The sequence below is a fragment of the Megalobrama amblycephala genome, linkage group LG16 (genome assembly GCF_018812025.1).
Source record: "Megalobrama amblycephala isolate DHTTF-2021 linkage group LG16, ASM1881202v1, whole genome shotgun sequence".
Lineage (NCBI taxonomy): Eukaryota > Metazoa > Chordata > Actinopteri > Cypriniformes > Xenocyprididae > Megalobrama > Megalobrama amblycephala.
In genome coordinates, this window is record NC_063059.1 from 28,051,547 (window position 1) to 28,070,077 (window position 18,531).

General features: G+C 35.6%; 1 protein-coding gene across 4 annotated transcripts in view; it reads left to right on the forward strand.

The window, feature by feature from the left end:
- Positions 1–18,531, forward strand: part of tpst1 (tyrosylprotein sulfotransferase 1) — a 57,191-nt gene that overhangs the window by 17,380 nt on the left and 21,280 nt on the right. For all 4 annotated transcript variants that reach the window (XM_048159905.1, XM_048159906.1, XM_048159904.1 and 1 more), the window contains one exon: positions 12,382–12,580. In XM_048159905.1, the coding sequence (XP_048015862.1) occupies positions 12,382–12,580 (199 nt within the window). The remainder of the gene's footprint in view (positions 1–12,381; positions 12,581–18,531) is intronic.

Here is an 18,531-nt window from a genome sequence, read left to right on the forward strand (position 1 = left end):
TCAGTGACACATAGTACCATTAGCCATTGAATGGACAAGTGGATTATTGTGCCATGACACTGACGGATTCAACCTTTGTTGAATAAGTGATTCATTTTCTGTTTTCACATTAAATCGAATGAGTAAATTACTAGGACTTTGACTGCCCAGCAGTTTCCAAGAAAAGCTTCTGATATTTAAGCTTGTTATAAAGAAAAAACTGGTGCACTGGGCACCATTGTGGAACTATTTTGTTGGATGTTTTCCAAAATTAATCTTAAGCGTAAATTATGAATGATGAGGTTTGTTAAGGTTAGGTGTGTTATTACATTTCTAAGTGACTAGGTGCATCTGAAATCACATAGGTGCGATGTTTGTTGAAAAACCTATTTTTTAACAAGGAGCGTTAACATGACCATTAAAAAAAGTATGTTCTATATAGTAAGAATGTACAGTATGTACTATGAATGTAATCCGAACGTACTACACCCACCATGTTGGCTTTGTCATGTGACTTACGGCCTTTCACAAATCCTCTCTCATGGCCTCATGGGATAGTAAAGTGTCCATTTGGATGTGCTCTTCAGAATCTTGGTGGATTGAATGCATAGAATGAATGAAGAGTATATAGTAATATAGAATGCATAGAATATATACACTGCCCTCCAAAAGTTTGGAAACACCCCTGGCAAAGTGTGGTTTTAGATTATATCAACATAAATCCTTATTTTTTGGTGCAAATACATTACAGTAACTTGACATTATCATTGAAGACCAGCAATAATAATTTTCATTTTGATTACATAATAATGGCAATATATACATGTCAAAGTCAGACATGCCCCTTTGCCAGCTGTGATGCCTGGTTACTGGTTTAAACTTGTCCCAGGTTTGTAAAAGATCTTTGGGGCAGCACACCTTAATAGCTTCAACAATTGATTGCCAATTAAGTTTAGAATACAATGAACCAATTAGAACCCAGTTTAGGTCAGATAGCTGCTAATGGTTGATGTTTTGATGAATCGAAAATTTAAGTTTTTTTTCTATGTATAAACTGTTTATATAATAAAATATGTTTTCGTAGTTTGTGTTGTCCCTTATCAGTGCAAAATTATCACAAATTAAAAAGGATTCATGCCAATATTGTCCAAAACCCCACTTTTCTAGGGCATTTCCAAACTTTTGGAGGGCAGTGTATATGACTTGTATATGATTTCACTTGATCATTAATATAATTAATAGGGCTGTCAAACGATTAATCGCGATTAATCGCATACAAAATAAAAGTTTGAGTTTGCCTAATATATGTGTGAGTAATGTGTGTAAATAATATGTATATATAAATACACACACACAAATTAATGTATATATTTAAGAGAAATATGTTATTTATGTACAAAAAATGTATTTATGTATAATATAAATTATATAAAAATATAAATAAATACATATACTTGTAAATATTTCTCAAATATATACATGGATGTGTTTGTATTTATATATACATAATAATTACAAACTTTTGTTTTGTATGCGATTAATCGTGCTTAATCGTTTGACAGCCCTAATAATTAATTAATTTCAGTGACGTAATTATCATGAAGCAGTTAAAATGTCATTTGTGCATATAATAAATGCATATTGCTAATGTCTATTATCTTTACATTGTAATAAATTATGTTGGATTGTTTTAATTATTGGTATATATGAGTGCAAAAAGTTTGTACACATGCTCTTTAGTTGGCGTACTCACAAGGACATTTTCATGTCAGTTTTTGCCTTTATAAATCGTAATTGTTTCTTACTTTTGACGTATGATTAAATCTATGAAATTTAGGATCAAATCCCATTGTTCATGGGTTTTGTAGGCCCCAAAATATTGCTTGAGCTTGGCTAGCAACCCTAGCAACCACATAGAAAAACCCTGGAAATGGTCAAAAACGCTAGCATCATGATGGGAAATTTCTTTTTTTCAGAAAATAGAGTATATATTCAGTGTTTTTTTTTTTTTGTTTTTTGTTTTTTGCATTGTTGCAGCTTCACGGCTCTCCTTTTTGTCAGTTTCTATACGACTACCACTGCAACACTCATAATGCCTTTTACTGTTGCTTGATCAGGCTTTCCAGGCTTAATGGGGATTTCTGGAGATTTATGTGGTGCTGTAGGAAGAATCTCAAAGAGGATCTGTGGTGACTTCAACAGGTATTTTACTGTTGTTGCTATTCTGCACCCATATCCCATGTGTCCTGAGGCAAGACTTGAGTGCTCCTCGTGTCTGCTTCAGTGAGTCCAACCCAGGCTCTGTTAAATTAACTAGAGCCCTTCTACTGACAAGATCCCTGTTCCTGTACCTCTGTGGGCTCTGTGAAGGGTTGGCTGGCTGCTTTGGATATCCATAAAAATCCTTAATGAATGCTAAGTGACTAGTACTGCTGTTTGTCACGTCTCAGTGACAGTAGGCTTGAGAGACTAAGATCCTAACCCATCCCTCAGGAGAGAGATGGAGAAAGGATGGATGGATCTTGTTTTCTTATACCCAGCACATGCATTCTTCAGCACACTGTCTACATAAGCAAATATTCATTTAAAAAGGGGAACATTATATGCAGCTTGTTGCAGATGCATTATAGACATACTGTATGCTTTGTACTGCTATTTAAATTTCATACCTTAGTTATGGTATCCTAGACGCTTTCAAGTCAGTGAGTTGAACTTTAGAATTGGATCAATCTGATTTGTGATCATTCTGACCTGTTTTGTGAACTGGATCAATTGACTAATTGTTAAGATACAACTTAACAGAGGGTCATGAACTCGCATCGTATACGCATACTTTGTGTCATCAGCTTAGTATACGTGTACTGTATGTGCACAGCCTGTTTCTAACCATGCACAGTGGACAAATAAACACAGGACACAGAACAACAACAAACCACTCGAAACCGCAACAACAACATCAGATGCCCCGTGTTGATGAGTGCTTGTGTGAGGTGGTTAGGAGCAGTGTTGGGAGAATTGGGTTACAAGTAACTTGAGTTACGTAATCAGATTACTTTTTCGAGTAACTAGTAAAGTAACGCATTACTTTTTCAATTTGCAACAAAATATCTAAGTTACTTTTTCAAATAAGTAACGCAAGTTACCTATTCACATGTATTGACTGACAGCTCTCCTGTCCCCATGTTGAGAGAAATAAAGTGCAGAGGTATTGTGTGCACTGTGTAAACATGATGGTTATTGTAGAACATTCATTTACTCATCTCACTTGCATGAAAACATTCAGTATTTCTCAAAATGAATAAAAAACAGTGAAATACAATCTCAGAATTTTTCGCAAACCTGTAATAATTTACTATATTAAATTATACAAATTTACTTTATGTATTTAATCTCACTTTATTAACCAATGTCTTTGCTGGTGACCTTCAATGATCTAATTCAACCATACTAAGCAAAAATGACTTTAGATTAGATTTATAAATAAGAGTGTTGAACTTCCTTCTGCTGTATCCTATTCTTCTTTAAGCTCAGCTGAAAGGTTTGTTTGAGCTGCGCCCTCTACTGTACAGGCGTAAATATGCATTTCCTTCAGCTTGAGGCTTATTCATTTCACTTTTGGTGTGAAAGGGCCTTAAAATTTGCCAAAAATATATCTTTTTTGTTGTTATTAAAAAACAAACAAGCAAGCCCAGCCCAGCTGAGAAAAAGTAACGCAAAAGTAATGTAACGCATTACCTTTCAGAAAAAGTAAGTAATACAATTAGTTACTTTTTTAGGGAGTAACGCAATATTTAAATTCATTACTTTTAAAAGTATCTTTCCCCAACACTGGTTAAGAGATACATGCAACTCTAGTTTAAAAGAGTACAACTTAATTTTTTTGATCACTTGTTACTTCTGGAGAGAAATAGCACAGACTCTGTGCAGATTCAAGTCCGCATGTGGCGACCATAAAAGTTAAAGAACACTTATACTTTTTATTTTTATTTTTCCTTTAGTGTGTACATGCTGTTTATGCATATAAACGATCCGGAAAGTTAAAAGCACATAGTCCACACCAAAGGGAAACTCTCCAATGGAAAACATCCTCATTTGTAGCCATTAGTAGACTACTGCTTACTGCTGGCTACTTTTGTATGTCATGTATGGACTTCCAATACCGATACCATAGTTACCATATGTATAATACGGTTTACAGCTGCAGATGACGCATTGGGAGCTGAAACCCAATTAAGGTGCGTTGCATGCCGAGTCACACCCTCTAAGCAGTTGATCATTCACAACAGACAGCTTTTGGATGGAGAGCTTTAAAGAGACAGTAATTTAAACAGAGTGTTTCAGGCAGAGGGTGAAAAGAGGTGCTGCAACAATGTACGGTACTTTAAATCATGTAAATGTATTCTAGTAGACCCCAAAAATAAAATAATAAACTTGTAAATAAGCATAGTATGAGTACTTTAAAATATGCAAAAATATCTTCTCTAAAACTCCAATACAAGTAGGTATAATGATTTGATGTCAGAGGTTTTCGTGTCTGTTGTGTAACATTTGATCAAAAGGTCTCAGATAAATTAGCATTGTGCACACATTCATCAATATTTCATCAGTCAGAAGCAACAACACCTCTCAAACATGATGTTGCAGCCCAGCAGAGGAGCTCCCCTGTATGACTTGACCAAAGAGGCGCCTCTGCTCTCCTTGGAGGCACCAGAAAAAAAGCATGCCAGCTCAAGCCTTTATGGTTCTGCAGTCCTTGAGGGGAACAAAACCACCAAAGCTCATTTCATAGAAGGCACTGATATGATTTTAGGCAGAGAGGAGCCTTTAGGGACCTAATGGCTGGTGATAAACACTGAAACTCGCCCTTCATCCCAGAGGGGACGTACAATACAAGTCCATTAAATTTGGCCCACAACACCTGCTAGGGGAGCGGCTCTCTGCACTTAGGTTTGTTAGCAGCTGGTCTCTATGTTTGCTTTTTTGCTATTGATCAGTGGTTCACCACCTCTGACTCTCTCCGGCCAACGTATGGCCCACCAGACACGGGGCTGCCAATTAACATCAATTCTGAATGCATGATTTAAGGGACTGGTAGCAGAGACCTCGCCATTAGCACGAGCGGGCCATGTTATTTGGCTTTAGTACTACACCGCCATGCAAAAAGCTCTAGTGCCCTCCATGAATAATTGACTAACAGCCAGAGACCATTAAGCCACTCTTCCAGAAGGGAGCTCCGCATGACCTTACAAACGCGTATGCATATGTTTGTGTACTCGTAATAAGACGAGCGTATTTGTACGAGAGCTGCAAAAATCAAGTGGGTCGCCACCAGCAGTATCATGATATATGCAGCGTCTCCTGTCATATAGCTCCTGCTGTGGAGTAATGGATGTAGCAGTAGCAGAGTTAAATTATCTCTTTCATCTCTCTAACTCTGGCGCTTATAGACAGCATAGTGATTTGTGTTGCTATTGGAGCAGTTACTGTACATATGGGACGTGGGTGGTGAACACACACTGAAGAAACTCACCTTTTATGGGAAATATGGGAATATTAGAATGTTTTTCATGGTTAGATGTGTTGTTGAAGGGGAACATGGTCTAGCGGCTAGCACATGTGCTCCTACACATGTGGGTGACATGAGTTTGAATCTGGCTCCCATCCTGTTCCATTTCAGTTCCCATCATTTACTCTTCTTTTTACACTTTTCTTTTTACACTTTTCTCTGTATGGAGTGGCCAAAAATAAAGACAAAAAAATCAAGCGTTAGCGTCAGTTCTGGCAGGTCACGTCAGTCAAGCTCACATCAGCTGACTTCCAGGTGACTCACGTCTACCTATAGGAATACGACACCTATCACAGCATCATATATAAGCACCTCAGTATTATCAGCAGCTATCGGATTTCTCAGGAGCTAATTACCCTCCTCCATCCCCAGCTCCCCCTCTCGTCAGTCAGGATTGGCCTTATGATTCCCCTGAATCAGACCAATTCTTAAAATATGTGTGTTAAATTATCGACATTAATGATATCTGCATGTTGGTTCTGTTCTGTTTACCCTAAGGGGGGTTATTGCTGCCCTCCCTGCTCTTATCCATGCTAAGCTGAATGGATGCGCAGGTAGTTCTTGCCCAGAACAGAACCATACCGCTAATACAAACTCTATGCAATTATCAATCATATTTGACTATAGTGGTCCTATTTACACTAAGTGAAAATAGCATATTTTCTTATCGATAGATGCTATTTACACTAAGTGAAAATAGCATATTTTCTTATCGATAGATGCTATTTACACTAAGTGAAAATAGCATATTTTCTTATCGATAGATGCTATTTACACTAAGTGAAAATAGCATATTTTCTTATCGATAGATGCTATTTACACTAAGTGAAAATAGCGATTGTATTCTATTATGCCATGTAAAAGTAGCAGTTCTTTGCAAAAGTGTAAATAGTAATTAGATGCTATCTATACTTTATATTGACAGATATTATTTGCACCTCAGTATTTTTGTACATTAACAGGATGCAATAATATCATAGAACAGAACAGAACCAATATCATAGCAATTATCAATCATAACAGAACTAAGTGAAAATAGATTTTCTTACGATATATGCATACCTAAGTGAAAATAGCATATTTTCTTATCGATATGCTATTTACAAAGTGAAAATAGCAATTTTCTCTATGCTATTTAATTATCATATTTTCTTATCGATAGATATACACAAAGTGAAAATAGCATATTTTCTTATCGATAGATGCTATTTACATAAGTGAAAATAGCATATTTTCTTATCGATAGATGCTATTTACACTAAGTGAAAATAGCATATTTTCTTATCGATAGATGCTATTTACACAAAGTGAAAATAGCATATTTTCTTATCGATAGATGCTATTTACACTAAGTGAAAATAGCATATTTTCTTATCGATAGATGCTATTTACACTAAGTGAAAATAGCATATTTTCTTATCGATAGATGCTATTTACACAAAGTGAAAATAGCATATTTTCTTATCGATAGATGCTATTTACACTAAGTGAAAATAGTGATTGTATTCTATTATGCCATGTAAAAGTAGCAGTTCTTTGCAAAAGTGTAAATAGTAATTAGATGCTATCTATACTTTATATTGACAGATATTATTTGCACCTCAGTATTTTTGTACATTAACAGGATGCAATAATATCATAGAGTGTAAATGATTATATTTATTAAAATTATTAAATGGATGCTGCCTTATTGGGAGAATAAAAACCCTCCCTTCACCTTTCCCTAACCCTACCCACTAAACACTTTTAATATTATTAAACACTCGTTAGGCAGTTTATTTCCACTTTTAGAACATTATTTTTTTTAAACTTCAGTGCCCCAACTAGACATTGGTGGGTGCGGAGCTAGTGTAAATAGCGTTAAGTTTCTATTTACACTCAGTGCAAATAGCATTATTTGCACTGAGTGTAAATAGAAATTTAAATGCCACATCAGAGTGACCTTATACTATTTATTTAGTTATCGCTTTGCATGTTTTTCGAGTCTTAACCTTCTCTACACTGTAAGTGCAATTGTCACAACTGTTCGCTGGAACATCAGAACTCTATTGCATGTGTGCAAAATGTAGTTACTCACCCAAAACATTGAGTTCATGCTTTAAAACCACCACACATTCTTACATATCACAACAATTACATTCTTCCACAACAAGCAACTGTGAATTTTCAGTTTACATGTAACACATTTCTACAAAAATAAATGTACTGAATACATACAAATGTATTATGCTGTACTGCCGTAGCCGCTGTTGTTTAGGGTTAAGACGTTCCTCCATGTTCAAAAATGCTAGTGATTGTGCTGGGCAAACTCCATATATACTTGATTGGTTGACTGGTAAGATTGTGATTCCTATTTCATTACAATGGCGGGTCATTTGCCAATTTAGCAGACATTACAAACATATTTATGGAATATACATGCGTATCTGACAGATTTTGATGAATGGATCATTTTGCATGATCTGAGCTCATTGTTTTGAGAGAAAACAATTCTCATTCAAGAATTGAGCCAAAGCGATTGAAAAAAACTATAAAAAAAATAAAAAAACTGCTACTTTTAACTAATAATTAAAAAAAAAACTGTTCAATATTATGGTATGTAAGCAAATCCCAAAATTAATATCCATTTCACTTTTAACATTTAAAATGATTTACTTTAGTTGTTAGTGTTTGATTTTTAATTTAAGTAGACAAAATATTATGGTCCATAATGGCCATGAAAATCAATCATCATTATCAATATTGGCCAGAATTTTAACATCAGTGCATCGCTATGTATATTCCTTATTAGGGTTCAATTAATTAAAATACCTAAATAATTTTTTTGTCATCTTGTTTTTTAAAAGCAAATATTGATATATATATTAGCAGTTCATTTTGAATATTGTTGGCTCTATGACAACGTAGCTCTATTGTAAGTTGATTTGGATAAAATAGTCTGCTAAATGCAAAAATGTTATTCATTAAACACATTGTCACGAAATAAACCAGTTCTGGTTAAATCAAACATATTATTTGCATCCTTGTTCTGTGGCTGCTGCAGCCACATCCCTGCAGTTGTCATATCATATATTATATTTGTGCTTTTACAAAGATTACAGATGCAAATCTCACCTCAAAGGGTGTCAACTGTGCATCATAAAGAGATTCATACCAATGAGCGTCAGTGCAGGCTGACTGCGTGTTTGGCATGTGTTGGCCATAGCAACTGCGGAACAGAGGATGTTATTTTCTAGAGAATAGCATGACGCATCAGCTGCCAGGCTGTCAGAAATGGCTTTTCCTCCTGTCCACGCTTACTTGTGCTTGCCTTTTCTGTGTTTTAATGAATGACTTTGAGTTTTCCACTGAGGAAAATAACTGCAGCAAAGAAAGAAAACAGTCCTTTATGTCCTGGGAAACAGTAAATCTATTAATCATGTTGCAGCCGAAGTGCAATTCCAATGTAAATGGATTAGAGAAGTGAAGGACTGCGTCGGCCAGGGACTTGAACAATGAAATGTACAGCGGAGCGGCTTGCCAGTATAAATGGACTTTGTGGTGCCTGGGGAGTGCAGGTCTTTAACGCTGAGGCTGAGGTCGGGGAGGGTGTGATGGGAAGGTGAATTCAATAACTCATAGACCGCTGTGTTCTTGCATTCCAGGAATAAGAGGAGATGAGGACTAGATGTTCTTCCCTTTAAAATTTGTAGGTTGCCATATACACACCTCAAAATATTAGACATTACGGTTGTGTTTATGAAGAGTATGGCAGCACATGACTGTCTCCAGTCCCTGTGAGTGATGTCTGAGGAGGCATGACAAGGCACAATGACTTCTGGGTCATTTGCTTGGTTTAACAAATGCACACCCAAACACACACACTCATAAGCGTGCCAGCATGAGTCTTGCCGCTGGTTTTGTGTCATTGTTTGCTGTATTGAGGGATTATAGGCTCAGGGTGTTCACGGGCTGTTTTGCACTGGATCCAAACAGCACTCTGATGTGAAGCTGACGATCCCCCGTGTCTTGGCTGCAGATGGGGATTGAGTATTATAATCTGTTTCCCATCTGGAGTCAGTGTTCTCTATGAGGGAAGAAATAATAAAACTGGGAATATGGCCTCAATGACTCTATCCAACTCCAACTGCAGACATCTCAGCCCGAAAAATAGGCAGCATTGAAAGTTGGATAGAGTGAGTGAGCATTTGTGAAACATATCCAGGTCATATTTCACTTTCACTTTGTTTTCATATATATATATATATATATATATATATATATATATATATATATATATATATATATATATATATATATATATATATATATATATATATATATATATATATATATACACAGTACAGTCCAAAAGTTTGGAACCACTAATCAGCATATTAGAATGATTTCTGAAGGATCATGTGACACTGAAGACTGGAGTAATGATGCTGAAAATTCAGCTTTGCGTCACAGGAATAAATTACTTTGTGAAATGTATTCAAATAGAAAACAGTTATTTTAAATTGTAATAATATTTCACAATATTACTGTTTTTACTGTATTTTTAATTAAATAAATGTAGCCTTGGTGAGCAGACGAAACTTCTTTTAAAAACATTAAAAATCTAAAAAAAAAAAAAAAAAAAAAAAAAAAAAAATATATATATATTCTTTCAACAAAATATTATTTCATATACAGGTCAATGATATATATATATATATATATATATATATATATATAATTTTTTTTTTTTTTTTTGATTCAATAAAAGAGATCTAGTTGTACTACCTTACTTTGGATGTCATATCTTTGTTTTGCTTTTTATTATTATATATATAAATATTTATTATATATATAATATTCTTTCAACAAAATATTATTTTATATACAGGTCAATGACGTAACAGCACATTTTTTTGTCCAAAGGACTTAATAATAAAAAGCAAAACAAAGATATGACATCCAAAGTGAGGTAGTACAACTAGATCTCTTTTATTGAATCAAAAAGGTTTTAATTATATTTTGCTACATATAAAGGTATTTTAAAGATTTTGAAGTGTCAAAAGGTCATTTGGTCTCTCCAAAGGCCAATACAGCCATTTCATTTGATTAAAATATCTTAAAATGTAATAAATGTATATATTTTTTTATTCTGGCATGACCTCATATATCAACATAGTGCAAACTGGTATATTGTGTGTAGAAGTCGTTGCTTTGTTATAAGAAAGAATGTCCGGAAAAATGAATTTCATTGATGTCATTCGGAGTAACCGATATAAAGGTACCATTTTGGATCAAGTCATGCGGTCAATATCATGTGACAGGATGTGACATCATACAGACACCTGCAAAGGGCCACATAGTCATGAAGCAAAGTAACTTACTCTCTTTTAACTATTTGAAAAAAATATTTTCTCTTGTTCATACGCATGTCCTGAAACATCAGGCCATTTGGTACAACCCCTATAACACATGGAAAATATTTTAAAAACTTGTACTTTGATTGTCCTTTTACTAGCTAGCTAAATATTAGTCTGTTATCATTGTTTAAAAATATCGTCATTATAACCAAATGTGTCATTCTGTAAAACTGTAATTTTGGTTAAACTGAATTACTTTTGTGGTGACAAATTTTGTCGATCTTGTCAAAAATGACAAAAGCAGTGTCAATTGATTATAAAGACCACATAATCTCATTGTAAACACTTAATAAAACTTAAAAATGAATTATATCTACATTATGTGATTTTTTTTTTTTTTTTTTTTTTTTTTTTTTTTTTACACTTTTAAAAACCTTATTTGTCAATGACCCATACACATTCATTTAAATGTATTTTGTGTTAATTTTATTTCACTTCACTTCACTTCACTTCACTTCACACATTTCCACCAAAAAGTCTGATTAACGTAATGTAAAAAATTATCATTATTGTCTACACTTTACTTTTTAAATAAAATTAACAAATTAAAAATAGCACACACATAGTAAAATGATGCATAATTATTTAATTATTTCAATATATTATAATAATGAGATGGAGGGGATAATGTGCTTAATTGTTAAGAAAAAATAATTTTCATTTGATTTTCAGGGGTAATATGACCTGCACATGTTCTTGGCAGGCTTTGTGAGATTGACCCAATATTTGCTGTTCCCATCTGCTATCATAGGAGAACAATGATGAGTGTCCAGTAGTTTTTCCAATTTTCTTGGAAAAAAGGTTTATTTAATCTCTATGCAAATATTAGTGTTATGTAAACTATTATCCTCCTAACGAGTAAGCCACACCTATGTGTTCTCTCTAAAAAAAAAAAATCTGACATCTACTGGTTTATCCATGGGTTTGTAAATATTTCATTTCAGACATATGAATAATTTACCCAGGGTGTGACATAATGCCTGATTCATTTTTAATATCTCTTCAAATTTGAATCCATAAACATTTTATGGTGCAGTGATGGAAGCAGCTTATTTAGCAGGTTCTGCTGTTAGAAAGTGGGATATGCTCTATAGTAAGCAGTAAAAACGAAACTATAATTATTTATTAGGGTTAAAAAAAAAACGCTAAGATATTTTATGTCAGCGTAAAGCCATTGAAACTCTGTGTGACTTCTGTGTCAAGAAACATCCATCAATGTCATTGTACCTTAATAAAATACAAGGACAGTGTGCAATATGACATGTGATGCATTTGGGAGAGTGAAAGACCATTCATTTCAAGCATTACACACAGCCTAGAGCTTTCTTTAATTGCATTTGCTTGATCTAATCAGACCCAGTTAGTCCACTGTGGTAAGACTGCAAAGCACCTGTGTATGTGTTCCTGCCCCGATGACACACTTCTTTTCTTTTACAGAGTAGAGAGATCTACAGACCAGGTGATCAAGCCTGTCAACGTGGAGGCCTTATCCAAGTGGGTGGGTAAGATCCCCCCGGATGTACTGCGGGACATGCCTGTCATCGCCCCCATGCTGGCCAGGCTCGGTTATGATCCACACGCCAACCCTCCGAACTACGGCCGGCCCGACCCCCTCGTCCTGGATAACACTAGAAGGGTGAGAATCGCCACAAACTATCTTCTGTGGTGACTTTTTTCAGTTGTACCTTAAAGCACCTCGACCTCATTTTCCTCCATCCGCAACTAAATCATCTTGCTGCTATTATTAGATCAGGCACATTGCCACATATGCGGGTTAAAAGTGTTCTTCAAGCTAGGCTTTATGTTATGAGACTGGGATCAGAGGATTTGGTATTGCTTAGCTTTTGTGCTCAGTATTTACTTTTTACTTTCTTCCGTCCAAGTATTAAAAGCCATTTACATTCCACACATCATGCAGGCGCGAGCAGCTCCATGTGTGAAACGGGTACTTGGGTGTGAGTTGCACCTCTGGGATTTATATATATAATTTTTTTTTGTTATATTGCCTATAATGCTAGAGGCTAGAAATCTCAAACATCACCTATCTCAAATAAGACAAATCAGTCTTAAATTAAGAATAAGTAGTTAAATATTGGCCATTTTGTTTTGTTGACAGCTGTGTTTGAGAGACTTGCATTATGAAGATGAAGTGGGTGTTCTTTATAAAGGACCAAACATTGATTGACACCCTATTGTATTCATTTTGTCATCATTATTTCTCTGAGGTTATTGATTGCTAATGATTCATGGTTCACTGGTGGATATAGACCCAGCTTACTGCTGTCAAACCTTAATAAATGTACATTCTATTATGAGCCGAGTCTGTTGATTGACCAACCATTCCGACATTAGCATTGTTTTATATTAATTCCACTTCATTATGCATAATTTCTTTCTAATGTGAAGATTACATATTACCTCGGAGTGTCCCTTTCTTCTCGCTCTGACTAGAAATCTCGTTTTAGTAAAGGGAACTTGGGCTCCGTTCTTACATCAGCAGTATTACACCACACTCCCTCACAGCTGCTATCCATTTGCAGCGGTTAATGACGAAATCATATGCTAAACTATGGAAAAAAAGAATATAAAATGTGTTTAATACTCCGAAAGAGCCTTTAAGATTGTAAAAGTGGCTCCAGGCTCTTTGTGTTTCTTGAGCAGACAGGTTTCGAGGTGCTGTGATTTACAGATGTGCCTGAGGGAAACATTTCTGGTTGTAGCACTGTACCCATGCCTTACTAAATAATGAATACCGTGCCACTCAAGGTGGGCTAGGTGGTCTTGTCATTCACTATGACAGGGCCAATATAAATATTCACTATATTAGTCTTTTTCCAGGTTGAAACGACACAAAACTTAGGAAAATTGCATGACTTGATGGAGTGCTGACTGTGGTGGAAAGCATTTTTATGCTACTTGAGCAGTAAACCACAGTCAAGAGTGGCAGGTTTTTTTTTTTTTTCCAAGGTCTGGAAGAGGCCCCTGTCGAGCTCTATCTGTGGGTCAGAGGGTTTGAGGGGAAAAGCTGTGTCAGATTCCTATCCTTGGAAAATTATCAGTGGCATTGACATGGCTGGGCAATGTTTTCTGGCCACATCTTCATCCCGGTTGCCCTTTTTTCTGCTGTAGGAATGTGATTGTGGTCGGAACGTCTCTAAAAATCCAATGTGAATGCTTTTAAAGAGATAGCTCACCCAAAAATGAAATTGTCACTATTTACTCACCTTCATGTCTGCGTTTTTTGTCAATACAGTGAAAATTAATGGGGTCCAATGCATGGGCGTGGGAAGTGGGGGTGCTGCAGCACCCCCTGTTTTCACAGGACAGTAAATGCAACGCAAATTTTTGTTCAGTTACATTTATTCATTTTTATCATTTAATAATTTGTTTGTAATAAACACTTGAAATGGGCTATGCTGTACGGGCTCAAGCATTGGCAGAGTTTCTAATAACGTTTTTGCAGCGTTGAGCAATGTAGCCAATCACAGACAAATCCATTGATTTCTGGAACGCAGTGAGATGTTAGGATCCACTCACCGCTCAAAACGACAGATTTTTAGTTCAGTGCTGAATGCTTTGCATGCTGGCAAATCCTGATTAAAAAAGTATAGACATTATTATTATTAAAGAATCATTGTGCAGTCATTGAAGCGTTGTGAGATCGCGACGAACTTTCATCTTTTTAGTGATTGTGAAGGAACGCTCGCTGCGCGCATTCTGCCATGCCAGATCATGCACGCACGCAGCACCACCTATGCTTGCTTTTATGCTTCTGAATGTCGTTGATACTTTAAAGGTGCCATCGAACATTTTTTCACAAGATGTAATATAAGTCTAAGGTGTCCCCTGAATGTGTCTGTGATGTTTCAGCTCAAAATACCCCATAGATTTTTTTTAATTAATTTTTTTAACTGCCTATTTTGGGGCATCATTAAATATGAGCCGATTTATGCTGTGCGGCCCCTTTAAATCTCGTGCTCTCCGCCCACGGAGCTCGCGCTTGCCTTAAACAGTGCCTAAACAAAGTTCACACAGCTAATATAACCCTCAAATGGATCTTTACAAAGTGTTCGTCATGCATGGGGCATGCATGCGTCGGATTATGTGAGTATTGTATACTGTTATATTGTTTACATTTGATTCTGAATGAATTTGAGGCTGTGCTCCGTGGCTAACGGCTAATGCTACACTGTTGGAGAGATTTATAAAGAATGAAGTTGTGTTTATGAATTATACAGACTTGCAAGTGTTTAAAAATGAAAATAGCGACGGCTCTTGTCTCCGCGAATACAGTAATAAACGATGGTAACTTTAACCACATTTAACAGTACATTAGCAACATGCTAACGAAACATTTAGAAATACAATTCACAAATATCACTAAAAATATCATGTAATCATGGATCATATCAGTTATTATTGTCCTTGCTTGCTTACCTAGTCTGATGATTTGGTTGTGCACATCCAGACGTTAATACTGGCTGCCCTTGTATAATGCCTTTCATAATGTTGGGAACATGGGCTGGCATATACAAATATTGGGGCGTACACCCCGACTTACGTAACAGTCGGTGTTATGTTGAGATTCGCCTGTTCTTCGGAGGTCTTTTAAACAAATGAGATTTATATAAGAAGGAGGAAACAATGGAGTTTGAGACTCACTGTATGTCATTTCCATGTACTGAACTCTTGTTATTTAACTATGCCAAGATAAATTAAATTTTTCATTCGAGAGCACCTTTAATAACAAATATTATAATGTATCAAGGTTTATTCTGGGATCTGTAGGTTGTGGCTAGGTGACACGTAACTTTAAAGTGGAACATGGAAATCTCATGGATGTACTGGAAAAAAAACACTTTATACTTTTTATTTGTTTAAGGCTAATATATGTCTTGGTGTATGAGCTATGCAGTGTTCTCAGCGATTTTTGTTCTTTTTTTTTTTCTTAGCGATATGCTTGTTGATTTCCAGAGTTTTGACGCGTTTTATATACTTAATAAATGCTTCTTTTTATTAAGTATATAAAATACTTAATACGCGCACGCACACACAGCACCCCCAACCTAATACGTCTTCCTGCGCCCCTGGTCCAATGTTGTTTTTGGACTCCAATGATTTTCATTACATTGGCAAAAAACATTCTTCAGAATATCTTCTTTTGTGTTCCATAGAAAAATGTAAGTCATGCAGGTTTGGAACGACACGAGGATGAATTTTCGGATGAACTGTCCCTTTAATACTCTATCTCTGCGATGACAATCTGAAGCGGTTGTCAACCTTGAACTATTCTGCAGTTACGCTCTGCTTGCCATGACAGTTGTTCTCTCTTTCCCACACAGAGAAGATTCCTTTTAGTTGAGCAATTGCTTTTTTTTTTGGACATATCATTCTCAGCGATTCAATTGGCACCAATCTCTGTCAGTTCCATATGTTTCTCTTGCTGAGTAAAACTCGTGCTGTTCTTCTCACCATAATGCTGTGATCTTCAAAGCCCCATTTTGTTTGAAAAGGACTATTATTCGACTAACAAATTCTGTAAAGCTAAAAAAGGTTTCGACTCACATGAGCAAAATCATGAATGTTTGATGTTTCGCTCAGAAATGGGGGGGGGGGCTTTTAAAACTGGGCACAGGAGTGTGCGGTTTGTTTGTAATTGTTTTGTATTTCATCTTTCATTTGTTTGTTTGTGTGTTAAAGCACAGTTTGGCTGGTTTTGTGCATGCCTGTGCCCCATAAAGCAGTGCAGATTTCATTCAGCATTCTTTTGAAAAGCTATTGTTGTAGTCCCTCTCCTTCAACAGCCAGATCCATCTTTCTGACTCAAGGCTGTGAGAGAGAGAGAGAGACAGAGGGAGAAGCACATCTGCAGCGTATTAATGTGTATTTCCCCTGGATCAAACACAGCTGCATGGATCAGTCGTTAAGCCTCCCCCCTTCCCTCCTTCGACATGGAGTACGACACACACAACAGTGAAGATCTAAGATCTGCTCACAAGGTGTGCAGTACAGACAGACCGTAACACAGAGTGAGTGCAGTAAAATTTGTGAACTGTAGTGCGACTCTATTTTTGAAGTCTGAGAAGCAAGCTGAGCTTCAGAAGCAAAGAATATGAGCCGTTTTATTTCGACTCGTTTTAACATCCATTAAACTCAGGTTTCTCTGTGCTTGAAGTATTGCAGTGTTGTCAGAATAGGTCAGTATAGGCCTCTCATTTGCTCGTGCTGCACTTTTCAGGCCTTGGTGTGTTGAAATCCATGCAAACTAAGCATGTGGGTCAATGACCAATAAGAGGGTCCATATGTGTTTTGTGCCTTGAGATGTACTCTTTGAATGTGGTTTCATACGATTTGGAATAACTTTTATACCATTTTCAAGAAAAGTAGTGTAACCATCAGCTCAAAGTAATAACAAATTTGTTATATGATTAAATTGACATTTTAATCATTATTAAAAAATATATACCATTCAAAAGTTTGGGGTCGGTAAGATATTTTAATGTTTCTAAAAGAAGTCTCTCATTCTCATTCTCAAAACTATAAAAAAAATATAGTAATATATATAAAAAATACAGTATGTTGAAAGAAGTTGTGCTGCTTAATAATTTTGTTTGATTCCAAGATTCTTTGATCAATAGTAAAGTTCACAAGAACAAGCATTTATTTGGAATAGAAATCTTTTGTAACGTCAACAATGTATTTTATGTCACTTTTGATAAAATTAACATATGGAATAAAAAGGGTTAATTTTTTAAAATCTTACTGACCCCAAACTTTTGAACAGTAGTGTATATTACAAAAAATTACAAATATAATGAAATAATTCATACTTATCATTGAGATTCTGGGGGGTCACACCACATGACATTTTACAACCAAACCTATAACTTGTTATAAAATAAATGACATTTTTAATAAATGGATGCACTCAAAAAAAAAAAAATGTTGGATTGTTGCAGTGTCAAGTGGGTTCCACGCAACTATACATTTGTACAAATAACAATGTAGTTGTTTGAACAAAATAAATTCAAATAAAGTTGACAAAATTTCTTTAAGTAAATACAAATCATTTGAATTTGTCACTGTTACATAATATTTATATGTGCAGTTTGCTATTTCATGCATTCTGACTTATTTACACTGTTAAAGAGTTGGATTATCATGGCCAAAGTTTCAAAACACAAGTTGGATGTATGACAGAGTATTTCTGTGCCAAAAATACTCTTCCAAATCCTCACGAACTTCGGGGTCTTTTTTTCGAGTATGGGCCTGTGTGACGTAAATGGGGCGGAATTCCTTGTACGGGCACTTCTACCGGAAGGGCGAGCGCGCCTTTAATAATGTTATGTTAAATTTATAAAAGTTTATTACATAAGATGAACACATTTATTGACTTAAAGGATTAGTCCATTTTTAAATACACTTTTCCTGATAAATTTACTCACCCCCATGTCATCCAAGATGTTCATGTCTTTCTTTCGTCAGTCGAAAAGAAATGAAGGTTTTTGAAGAAAACATTCCAGGATTTTTCTCCTTACAGTGGATTTCAATGGCTACCAACAGGTTGAAGGTCAAAATTACAGTTTC